At 47.8% G+C, this 11,220-nt stretch overlaps 4 protein-coding genes across 4 annotated transcripts; 2 read left to right on the top strand and 2 right to left on the bottom strand.

Annotated features, from left to right (window-relative positions):
* Window positions 1-2,580: 2,580 nt before the first annotated feature.
* Window positions 2,581-3,030, bottom strand: LOC117015334 (histone H2B type 1-C/E/F/G/I). Its single transcript, XM_033093939.1, has one exon. It carries the CDS (start codon window positions 3,010-3,012, stop codon window positions 2,632-2,634), a length of 381 nt encoding a protein of 126 aa, XP_032949830.1. The 5' UTR covers window positions 3,013-3,030; the 3' UTR covers window positions 2,581-2,631.
* Window positions 3,031-3,321: 291 nt separating this feature from the next.
* Window positions 3,322-3,756, top strand: LOC117015349 (histone H2A type 1). Its single transcript, XM_033093957.1, has one exon. It carries the CDS (start codon window positions 3,334-3,336, stop codon window positions 3,724-3,726), a length of 393 nt encoding a protein of 130 aa, XP_032949848.1. The 5' UTR covers window positions 3,322-3,333; the 3' UTR covers window positions 3,727-3,756.
* A 980-nt stretch (window positions 3,757-4,736) lies between these two features.
* LOC117014576 (histone H3.v1-like) lies at window positions 4,737-10,655 on the top strand. Its single transcript, XM_033092626.1, has 4 exons — window positions 4,737-5,179; window positions 5,449-5,474; window positions 8,825-8,950; window positions 10,140-10,655. The coding sequence occupies exons 1-4, from the start codon at window positions 4,772-4,774 to the stop codon at window positions 10,549-10,551; spliced, it is 972 nt and encodes a 323-aa protein (XP_032948517.1). The 5' UTR covers window positions 4,737-4,771; the 3' UTR covers window positions 10,552-10,655.
* Window positions 8,662-9,067, bottom strand: LOC117015337 (histone H2B type 1-C/E/F/G/I). The gene has a single exon (XM_033093942.1). The coding sequence runs from the start codon at window positions 9,062-9,064 to the stop codon at window positions 8,684-8,686; it is 381 nt and encodes a 126-aa protein (XP_032949833.1). The 5' UTR covers window positions 9,065-9,067; the 3' UTR covers window positions 8,662-8,683.
* Window positions 10,656-11,220: the final 565 nt, after the last annotated feature.

Below are 11,220 nucleotides of genomic sequence, written 5' to 3'. Positions count from 1 at the left end.
AAAACTACAGGATGCTTTGTTGGAATATAAAATATTAATACAATTTTCATTGTGTGAATTAGTTCATAACCACTCTGTTAAGAGTATTAATAAATATGTGGACTGCTTAGAATAGAACATAAATACTTAAGACATGGAAGTGAGAAATAGATACAATTTTAAGGGAAATAGAAAATCTGCTTTAATCCTGCCCTTCCTCTGATTAGCTGAGCAGATTGAGACACACATTTTAATTTTGAAGTACAGAGATTTGAACAAATCAGTGATCCCAAGTGCTCATCCACAGACAGTGTTAGTCTGTGTTCAAGTTTCCTCTATTCTGTGGAAAAATGGGAAAAATAAGGTCAGTGTAGTACATTTTCCATAATATTAAAGATGAATTCAATTTATTTGGTATAAAGGACCAAATTTATTTGGGATAAAGATTTCTTATTTCGAGTTTATCCTTATGACCTTTGAGGTGATGAAAGGATAGTTTTTTTGAAGTAAGATCGATGGTAACCCCACAGCAGTTTTTAGGGTGGCTCTGGCTTTTCCTAGTTTGGGAAGGTTTGTGGACAATAATTTCTTGATTCCCTTTGAACTTCCAAAGTGTAGCTGCTTTTCTGGAGATGATTCTTCATTCTGGCCAGATGCTACTGCGAGTTCAGGCATAGGCCGCAGGAACAACACACCGAGCAGCTCCTGTGTGAGTTTCCAGAGTCCCTTCCTCATGGCAACACAGTTGACTATTAAGTGGGGTTCTAGTGCAGCCTGAGAAGGTCTCTGGACAATGGGCCACATGCTGCTTGAACTGGCAAAGGCAGGGATGTCTTCCAGCATTGACTGTCCTTGGAACAGTTCAGGGGAAAGAGATGACTCTAAAGAGGGGTGTAGACTCTTAGAAGGGGGTTGACTGACAAGGAACCCTAATTGGTATCAGTTGTTAGGCTTTGGGGCCCACTGCCTCGTTCAAGGCCTCAGGACTCTGAGATACCAGTGTCCTGACATCAGCCAGAGGGTGTAGCCACACCAAGATTTTGGAGGACCTTCTCTATGCGGACACTGTCCTAAGTGCCTTCTTTATCTGTGTTCACGTATTGATCACCCCAGCAATGTCATGTACCATGTTTCCCCCAAAATAAGACCTAACCGGAAAAATAAGCCCTAGCATGATTTTTCAGGGTGACTTTCCCTGAATATAAGTCCTAATGCATCTTTTGGAGCAAAAATTAATATAAGAGCCGGTCTTATTTTCGGGAAAACACGGTAGTTACTCATTATTTTTCCCACTTTAGAGGGAAGGTCATCTCACAGATGGTTTAAGTAATTTGCCCCAACTCAGCATTCAAATCACCCTGGGATCCTCCCTTAAGCCATGCTTTTGTTTCTTTGTATAAATACATTGTTTTAAAAATGTACTTAAAATTAGCTTTGGAGAGCAAGAAATAAACGCCTTAATTATATGTGGACTTTAGGGAATTTCCTTCATAAGCTCCACTACAAACTAGTTACTCCTTTAATGTTCACAGAACTTGGAATGTAGGCATTTGAAGGTAAAGATGTGTACCTCAGGTTTATACTGCTGACGACATGGCTTCCCCCTTCACACCACAGTGCTCAGAAAAGTTCAACTTGCTGCCAGGGGATCCGTACCTTCCACATCTCACTACATATATATGTATTTTTTTAAATCAACTTTGGCTGGTGTGAGGACTTTGCTGAGACTCAAAGAACATGTGTATCTCCTGGACAGTTTTACTTTTATAAAATGCTCTATTTTCCCTTTGAGCCCGTTTCCCCATTCCTGATTACAACTGGCTTCTTCCTTGAGAAACAAATCTAACACTGTGGAAACAGTCCTTAGAGATAGATAGATGGGAATTCACATGTTTTATTTACGTGTGTAAATCCTCAGGTCATTCACCTGAGATTCCCTCACAGGTGACAGGATAAAATCAGTGACATGCTGAGGAGTGACATTACAAGTTAAGTCCTTGTAACCCTTCTCTCTTCAAGTCCCAGGAAATGAAAAACTCTGGACAGGGTCATTCTAGGACTCAGAGACCAGGGAGGGTTGAAGCCAGATGATTATCACCTCACCACTTGGGAAGTGTGGGGTTGAAGATTTTACACAATGGAGACTTTCTCTGGCTTTCTCCACCCCCAGGCTAGCCTGCAGCACGTAGTTTCCAATACCCTTGGACAAAGGCAGATTAAAAACTACTGGATGAAAAAGAATTCCAGAACTTGCCAAGAGATAATACTTAGCTCCACGAAAACAGCCTAGATGTGTTCCGTGAGGAACAGTGTAGACGTGAGATTTGATGAGAAAATGAAACTGAAGACAGGCAATTTACAAAGCTTTCAGGCAGTTCTAGATGAGATCGAACCAGAATCTAGGTTACCTTTCCTTTAATAACTTACCGAGTAGCTAAACAAAAAACCCAGCTGTAGATTGGCTAGTTGGTGAAGTTTACGAAATATGGGGGAGGAGAGGAAGAAGTGTGTCCTGAGATTTCGACTAGTTATTACACTGGCTGCTCTAAACAAACCTGTTTCCAGTCTGCAGAGTTACAGATCTTTAAGACAATGTGGGTGGCTCTGAAAAGAGCCTTTGGGGTTCGGGAGCCAAGTCGCTTACGTGCGAGTCTACTTGGAGCTGGTGTACTTGGTGACGGCCTTGGTGCCCTCGGACACGGCGTGCTTGGCCAGCTCCCCGGGCAGCAGCAGGCGCACGGCCGTCTGGATCTCCCGGGACGTGATGGTCGAGCGCTTGTTGTAATGCGCCAGGCGGGACGCCTCGCCCGCGATCCGCTCGAAGATGTCGTTGACGAACGAGTTCATGATGCCCATGGCCTTGGACGAGATGCCCGTGTCCGGGTGCACCTGCTTCAGCACCTTGTACACGTACACCGAGTAGCTCTCCTTGCGGCTGCGCTTGCGCTTCTTGCCGTCCTTCTTCTGCGCCTTGGTCACCGCCTTCTTGGAGCCCTTCTTCGGGGCGGGCGCGGACTTAGCTGGCTCGGGCATGGTGGAGACAACCACAAAACAAATAGAAGAAACAGCAAGAAAAATGTGTGAGCGGGGCACTCCTCGTCCTTTTATATAGAACGTCGCATGCAAATAAGATGATAAATAAAGTCTTGTGTTTGATTGGTGGTTATTCAAAATAACGTGAAAACATTAGCTCTGGCCAATCAGAACGCAGGAATTCAAACTTTGCATTTGCACTGGTTAAGCTAAAACTGCAATTTTAACCAATGACACACCGTCTGCTTCTCGACCTGAAAGGTTTATAAAAAATGCAACCCCTACACTTTAGCTACTTCTAGTGAACTTTCTAAGCTCGCAATGTCTGGACGCGGGAAGCAAGGGGGTAAGGCTCGCGCCAAGGCCAAGACGCGCTCGTCGCGGGCCGGCCTGCAGTTCCCCGTGGGCCGCGTGCACCGGCTGCTCCGCAAGGGCAACTACGCCGAGCGGGTCGGGGCCGGCGCGCCCGTGTACCTGGCGGCCGTGCTGGAGTACCTGACGGCCGAGATCCTGGAGCTGGCGGGCAACGCGGCGCGCGACAACAAGAAGACGCGCATCATCCCGCGCCACCTGCAGCTGGCCATCCGCAACGACGAGGAGCTCAACAAGCTGCTGGGCAAGGTCACCATCGCGCAGGGCGGCGTCCTGCCCAACATTCAGGCCGTGCTGCTGCCCAAGAAAACCGAGAGCCACCACAAGGCCAAGGGCAAGTAGAAGCGCCCTTATTTTGTGGCACCTCCAGTATGTCCACTTCAAACCAAAGGCTCTTTTCAGAGCCACCCACTTTTTCACGAAGAGCAAGTCACTCGTGTACGTGTTGTATCGTTAAGTTACAGACTCTGTTGGTGGTCCCGACAGCCCAATTACTGCTGGTTACTTTCGACTCCCGCCGCTGCCTGGAATGTGACCCTGGGACAAGTGATTTAGGAACATCCCTCATCCGAGGGGGTTAGTAATCGGAAGGGACCAGTTACAGGAATTTTACGAAACCCAAGACTTAAGATAAACGGGTTGACTGCAGTGTTAGTGTTGTGCATTAATTTTCTCTAATGATGGAAACAAAGGAGGGAACTTGGGCTTTTCTGGTTAGCAATTAAGCGCTTGGGGAGGCGGATGTGAGTGGTGGTGGCAGCCTGAAATATCAAGATTGGTTGAAAACAAATACTTCGGCACATTGGAAGTCACCGTGGGCGTTTCAGTTTCTGAAGTAAAGCCGATTGCATTTGGGACCCCATAGGGAAGTGTCGACAGTGTTGCAGTTTGCCCGTCATCCCCGTGCCCGAGCTTTACCTGTCATGTCGCAGGTAGCCCACCTAGGAACGCTGCCACGTGGATCAAAGATTTCAATGGATAGGAAGTGGCAATGAGGCGACTCGAGATTCAGTCAATAAAATAATTATCTGTGGAAAAAAATACGAGTAAATCTCAGCGTGGTCCTTGGGATCTTAGGCCCATTACACAGAATTCCTGGGCGAATTTGCATCTTTCCACAATCCCCAAGTGATTCCCTATTTACAATGCGAAATGCACAGAACTGGAACATTAGAAAATTTTGGATTACAGACGGCTAACGGATGAAACGGAACAATTCATTTGGAGTTACTAATAATTCACTAAGCACCTCCTCGAGTCGTCAGCCAATGGTTTTTTGCGCGGGACTTTTCAAAAAACGGACGTCCAATCAGAACGTTTCTGAGGATATATAAAGACTACCACTTCCACCCTCCTTAGTTTTGTATTTTCCTTCACAGTTTGCGAAATGGCACGTACCAAGCAGACCGCGCGCAAGTCTACGGGCGGGAAAGCCCCGCGCAAGCAGCTCGCCACCAAGGCTGCCCGCAAGAGCGCTCCTGCCACCGGCGGCGTCAAGAAGCCACATCGCTACCGACCGGGCACCGTGGCGCTGCGCGAGATCCGGCGCTACCAGAAGTCCACGGAGCTGCTGATCCGCAAGCTGCCCTTCCAGCGGCTGGTGCGCGAGATCGCGCAGGACTTCAAGACGGATCTGCGCTTCCAGAGCTCGGCCGTGATGGCGCTGCAGGAGGCGTGCGAGGCGTACCTGGTGGGGCTGTTCGAGGACACCAACCTGTGCGCCATCCACGCCAAGCGCGTCACCATCATGCCCAAGGACATCCAGCTGGCGCGCCGCATCCGTGGGGAGCGGGCGTAAGCTGTCTCATCGCTGATAGGTTCAGATCTAAAGGCTCTTTTCAGAGCCACCTACATTTTCCACTGCAAGAGCTGTGAGCAAATTTCTGGTATCTACCCCCAATGGGACAGGCCAGTGGTGTCAGCACCCATTTTGTCTGCCTGGGAGTGGTACTCGCCCTCCCGCCTTCTCTGTTCACCTGAGGACATCCATCCCAAGCCCCAATTCTTCTTGCCCTGGCAGGAGCACCCTGTGGCCCCTGAGGCACCGTGTATGTCCGCATGCAGCGTGGCAAACGGATCGGATCACTAAGGTAGCGCTGGGACTGCACAGATCATGCTGAATTACCCCTCATATCCTGAAACTCTTGGGGAACCATTGAAACAAGCCCCACACTTCAAACGGTGTCTCGAACCGCCCTCTGGCAACGCAGGATCTGCTTTTGTCAGCTTTGGCAGGCAGCGGCCGTGGATCCCCCATCCTGGGGGCGTTGGGAGGGGAGCTGTCGCTAAACAGTGGAGGCCCTTAAGCGCAGGAATGAAGTAAATAGTGAAAGCCAAGTCCTGGAAGGAACCAGCCAGTCTCTCCCTACTGATTTTGGTCAACTCAGTTTCCTCTAAGGCCCTCCCCCAATTTTTTTTTCCCCGGAAAAGAAGTGTTATTTAGCTAATTATGTGTAAAAATTTTGGGTTTAATGCATCTTGAAATTGAGTTCGAAATCGTTCGATTTGTGACAGATGGAGATTTGTTTACTTAAGTTACTGGGTAAACTGGTTTGACTTGTTAACTGGGAGTGAATGAAACTGCTAGATTTAGTTTTTCGCCTGACCTGTACGCTGTCAAACGGCCTTCCTGGCAGTTTTGTACACTAAGTAGGTTTGTTGGAAGCTAAAGTTGCCCTAAGATAGGAGCTTTGCAGGGTAGCAGGAAAGGGTGGAAGTACAATTTTCGGGAGGTCCAGGAGTGCTTGGTTTTGGCAAAAGGCTGAGTTGTTTCCTTTGTGTTTTAGGTAGTTCAGAAGGGGCAGTGATCCAGTGTGAACGTGGGGTTATATGGGCACACAAATTATGAAAGGTGAGGTCTGATCACCCACAAAAGATTGAATTTGGGGTGTGTTTTCTGTTTACACCTCCTAAAGCTTTGTTCCCATGTGTTTGGGCACTTAGAAACTACTACTGTACTGGGGACATCTGTTGCTTTTTCATGTCTGAAACCTCAATGTGATCAATTTCCATCTCGGTGCAGTTAAATGTGAGGCAGTCTTGGCTTTTCTGTGAAATGTTTGTCCTTTCCACAGAGAATAACAAGGGCATAGTTGGTAATCAGGATTTCTAATGGGCTTATTGGAGGCAGAACCGAAGGCCCGGCCCATCCCTGGAGGCTTCCACAGACTGGGCACCGGTAGTGTGTTTTCCACTTGCTGGAGAGCATCACTGAGCTGGTTACAAGTGTAGGGTCTGAGACCCCACCCGGACTACACAGTCCGTTCCAACATTGTTCCAAGTTCCCATCAGGTGAGTCTCATGAACACCAGTGTAAGAAGCCTATTTTCTAAATTGGTGTTTTTGGTCTTATCAGGAAAAGCTCTCATCAGGAATAAGTGTTTGCAAATTGTATGTTTATTCATGTCACAGAATTAAGTGTTCTTAAAGCAATTCCCCGTGATAAGGAGAACCTAAGACAGTTTGATTTCATTACTGTTCGGTGGTCTCAAGGTCGACTGCCCATCAGAACAGGTATGTCTTCTGAGTGAGTTGAGAGATTCACCAAGATAAAAGATAGGACCCAGGCAGGCAGGATCGTAGCTTGTATGCCAGAGGGTAGCCCTTGGCATGTATATTAAGCCCGTAGGGTGTCAGTCACTAGATTCCAGACTCAGCTTGACCTCACGGAAGGCTTGAGTCTGACTGACCACGCGGACCTTCTCCACATCTCACTGCATTGTCCTGAGTGCCCAAGCCCTGTGCCAACTGCACACAGCTCCATTTGGACTCCAGTGGTGTAAAGCACTGATCATCTCAAAATGAAAATTTGATTCCAGCTACAGTTGTATGGTTTTATTTTCTTCCCCACTGATGCAATTTTAGCCAGTATTTACAACTCATGTGTGTTGTACTAGGAAGCTCCAGTTTGCTACTGGAGACTTCACAACTCACCAATTCCCCTCTCGTTTTATTGTTTTCAGGCATGAGCTGTGGCAGGGACTGCCACAGTTGTCTCCTGAAATTCATTCTTTATTATTTAGTAATTAAACTTCACAAGCTTCCTTTGCAGCAGGGCATCTTGGGCCACAAGGTGAAAGGGGCATATTAAGAATGACAACTAGAATGACAGGTGGGAGATTCCCTTAATGCAATGGTACCTTCCCCGCTGCTCCCCCCTGCCTCTCCTCTCCATCTCCCTTCCTGCTGGTGAATTTCTCTGCTGAGGGTGGTTTTGAGAACCAGAGATTATGAGCAAAGGGGCCCAGCAGATGGGAGGAGGCTGTGTACTAGATGTTGCAAGTCTTACAGAGTATGTGTTACCCTCCAGATAACTTCAGTCGTCTAATGATAGTTTCTAAGTACAAATGTGAACTCCACACATTGTGATTCTTTTCTCTCGCTGCCCCCTCTTCCCTTGCCATCTGTCTTCACCTTCATTCCAGAGTTGCTAGCAGGGAACTTGAAAATGTAAGGTTCAGTCAATTCAGCTGTTGGCAATGCTCAACCCATCTTTAGACTGATGCTTCTCCCTCCTGTTTGATCTGTTTTAATATCCACTTTAGATGAGCCCTGTGAAAACAAGGACTGTTTCTATACTGCTCACTGCTTTCCCTAGGACCTGCCACTTTTGGAAACTTAACACTCTTGACTTTAGCCAAAAGGCCGAGAAATCAGAAACACTCTCAATAAATGAATGCAGTGAGTCCTAGGCCTTCCGCTCAACACTGCATGTAGGGAAGACACTCAGATCTGTTAGGATACTCTTCCCCACACGTGCTTCCACTCCATGATCCAACAAAGGCCCATTAAGGGTGGACTTGGGTGCTGACACCCAGTACTGGTCCCTGTAAGCTTGTTAATAGCAGGTATTTTGAAATCTAGCAGAAATCGTATTATAGACTGCCACCAGCCTCTTCAAAGTAAGGCTGTCCGTGCTCGGCTTCTTTGTTTGCTGCCAGGCAAGGATACTAACCAAACAAATGTAAATTCTATGTAAGTTTTAAGTCTAAAATGCATTTTACTTGCAGAGCTAAAGGACTGAATTGTTTCACGAACCTTTCTGTGCAATTTCCCTCCCAATCCCTTCCGTCTATTAGGAAATCCTCAGCCCCTATTGTCTTCCACTAGCCACATTAAGTCTCAAAAGCCACACAAAACTCTGGAATGCTTACCAAACTTGTTCAGTAGATATTCAAGGTCTCAACAAATTAGTGTACGACCCCTCCAAAAACATTCAGTGTCAGAGCTCTTAGTGTGAAAACATGGGTGGCTCTGAAAAGAGCCTTTGGGGTGGGAGCCAAGCCGCTTACGTGAGAGTCTATTTGGAGCTGGTGTACTTGGTGACGGCCTTGGTGCCCTCGGACACAGCGTGCTTGGCCAGCTCCCCGGGCAGCAGCAGGCGCACGGCCGTCTGGATCTCCCGGGACGTGATGGTCGAGCGCTTGTTGTAATGCGCCAGGCGGGACGCCTCGCCCGCGATGCGTTCGAAGATGTCGTTGACGAACGAGTTCATGATGCCCATGGCCTTGGACGAGATGCCCGTGTCCGGGTGCACCTGCTTCAGCACCTTGTACACGTACACCGAGTAGCTCTCCTTGCGGCTGCGCTTGCGCTTCTTGCCGTCCTTCTTCTGCGCCTTAGTCACCGCCTTCTTGGAGCCCTTTTTCGGGGCGGGCGCGGACTTAGCTGGCTCAGGCATGGCACAGAATTCTCTGACAGAAAACCTGCAGCGTGAACGTTTTAGCCAACGCTGGGCTATATGTGCAGGGCATCTATGCAAATGAGGTATAATCTGCCTCTGACCCTGATTGGATCAAATCAGCCGTCAGAACCGTATTATGTAAACAAGGTGACTAAAAAATCTACTTTTTGATTGGCTGTTTGTGAGGAAGCGGAGCCCTGGATTCTATTTTCCCTTAGAAAAATTTTCATTTACAAAACGAAAAAATTAAATTCATGTTAATAGAATCTACTTATGAACCTTGTGTCTCCCTAAATCAGGACCTAAGTAGGCAAAGCTGGATTGAATTTACTCCTCCGTGGTTTCTTGCCAAATTAGTTACCTGGTTGCTAACTCTAGGGGTGAGCATATAGACATAGCTATTTACTTATTATTATTTTATTTCTTTTCTGTTTTTACGGTAGCAATGTGTTTAAAATTATGCCTTTGACATTCCCACTTTGGTCTGATCACAGCCGGCAACATTTAAGCTTTTTTCAAGATTCAAAGAATGGTCACATTTCAACAGAGGTGGGATTGTCTCATTTGTAATCTCAGAAAGATGCATCTGGAAGGGAGCAGTGTTTGTTGGAAAGTTAGAAATTATGAAATAGAGTGGTTGTGCTGGTAAAATAAGACAATTTTTTCTCAAGGTCAAACCTTTGATAAAGGAAAAACTCTAGAGGATGGATTATATTCAAACGAGGAGTGTTTGAAATGGTTCATGAGCCCTGCAACTTTCACTTTCATTTCTTCACAAACTTAATCCCAAACAACGATATTAAGGAAACGAACAGACCAATCCATGAATGGCTAAAACATGTAAAATACAGGGTAAATATAGTGCCAAGAATTGAGGGAACATAATAGAACACATTTCTCAATTTGAAGATATTCGAAACTGGGGTCTACTAGCCAATCACAAGGCAAAGTAAATTACTACATTCAGGGCGCGGAATTTGAACATTGGGACCAATCAGAAGGGGGTTGCCGTTATAAATAGGAGAGAGAAGAGAAGTGCTTTCAGTTGTATGCGGTGTTTTTAACGTGTCAGCATGGCTCGCACCAAGCAGACGGCGCGCAAGTCCACGGGCGGGAAGGCCCCGCGCAAGCAGCTGGCCACCAAGGCAGCCCGCAAGAGCGCTCCTGCCACCGGCGGCGTCAAGAAGCCGCACCGCTACCGGCCGGGCACGGTGGCGCTGCGCGAGATCCGGCGCTACCAGAAGTCCACGGAGCTGCTGATCCGCAAGCTGCCCTTCCAGCGGCTGGTCCGCGAGATCGCGCAGGACTTCAAGACGGATCTGCGCTTCCAGAGCTCGGCTGTGATGGCGCTGCAGGAGGCGTGCGAGGCGTACCTGGTGGGGCTGTTCGAGGACACCAACCTGTGCGCCATCCACGCCAAGCGCGTCACCATCATGCCCAAGGACATCCAGCTCGCGCGCCGCATCCGCGGGGAGAGGGCTTGAATTGCTTTTACTCCCGAGAGGTAACCTAAACCCAACCCAAAGGCTCTTTTCAGGGCCACCTACACGTTCAGTTGAAAGAGCTGTGCACCAAGGGTTGCAATTTAACTAAGGCCAGGAATTAAGTTTGTGAAAGCAAAGTGCATACTCACTGAAATGTGTGTGCTCCCTGTGGCAGACTGATCTGGTCACTAATGTAGGACTGGGATTCCGCACAGGTAGGGCGAATGCAATACTGTTTACTGGAACTCCTCAGAAACCATTGAGACCAGCTCTTCACTTTCCCCAACAGCGGCGCACGCCCCAAACCTCCCTTAGTCAACGCTGGGTCTGGGTTTTGTCGCTTTTCGTTGACAGCACCGAGCGGAGTGCCCAGCCTGACAAGTCTGAACACTGGAGGCCCTTCAGGAATGATGTCACAGGTGTGTACTTAAGGATCACCCAAGTTCCGGTAAGGGCCACACAGCCCGGCTTTCCTAACAGTTTAACTGCAGGCCGCCTTTAGGAAGTCGTCAGCTACAGACCGGACAAGTGAGATTTAACAAGTGAGTGAATAGTTCAGTGCAGTATTTTTCACCTTAAAGGCAATTTGCAGGTGATAGCACCAGTGTGACTCCCATGTGACTGTTGATTGACTATCATTGGCTCTCAGTCCTCATAACAGCACTTAGT

This window comes from Rhinolophus ferrumequinum, chromosome 22 (genome assembly GCF_004115265.2).
Source record: "Rhinolophus ferrumequinum isolate MPI-CBG mRhiFer1 chromosome 22, mRhiFer1_v1.p, whole genome shotgun sequence".
Classification (NCBI taxonomy): Eukaryota; Metazoa; Chordata; class Mammalia; order Chiroptera; family Rhinolophidae; genus Rhinolophus; species Rhinolophus ferrumequinum.
Note: the sequence above shows the minus strand (reverse complement) of the source record. Positions and strands in the feature narration are given on the sequence as shown.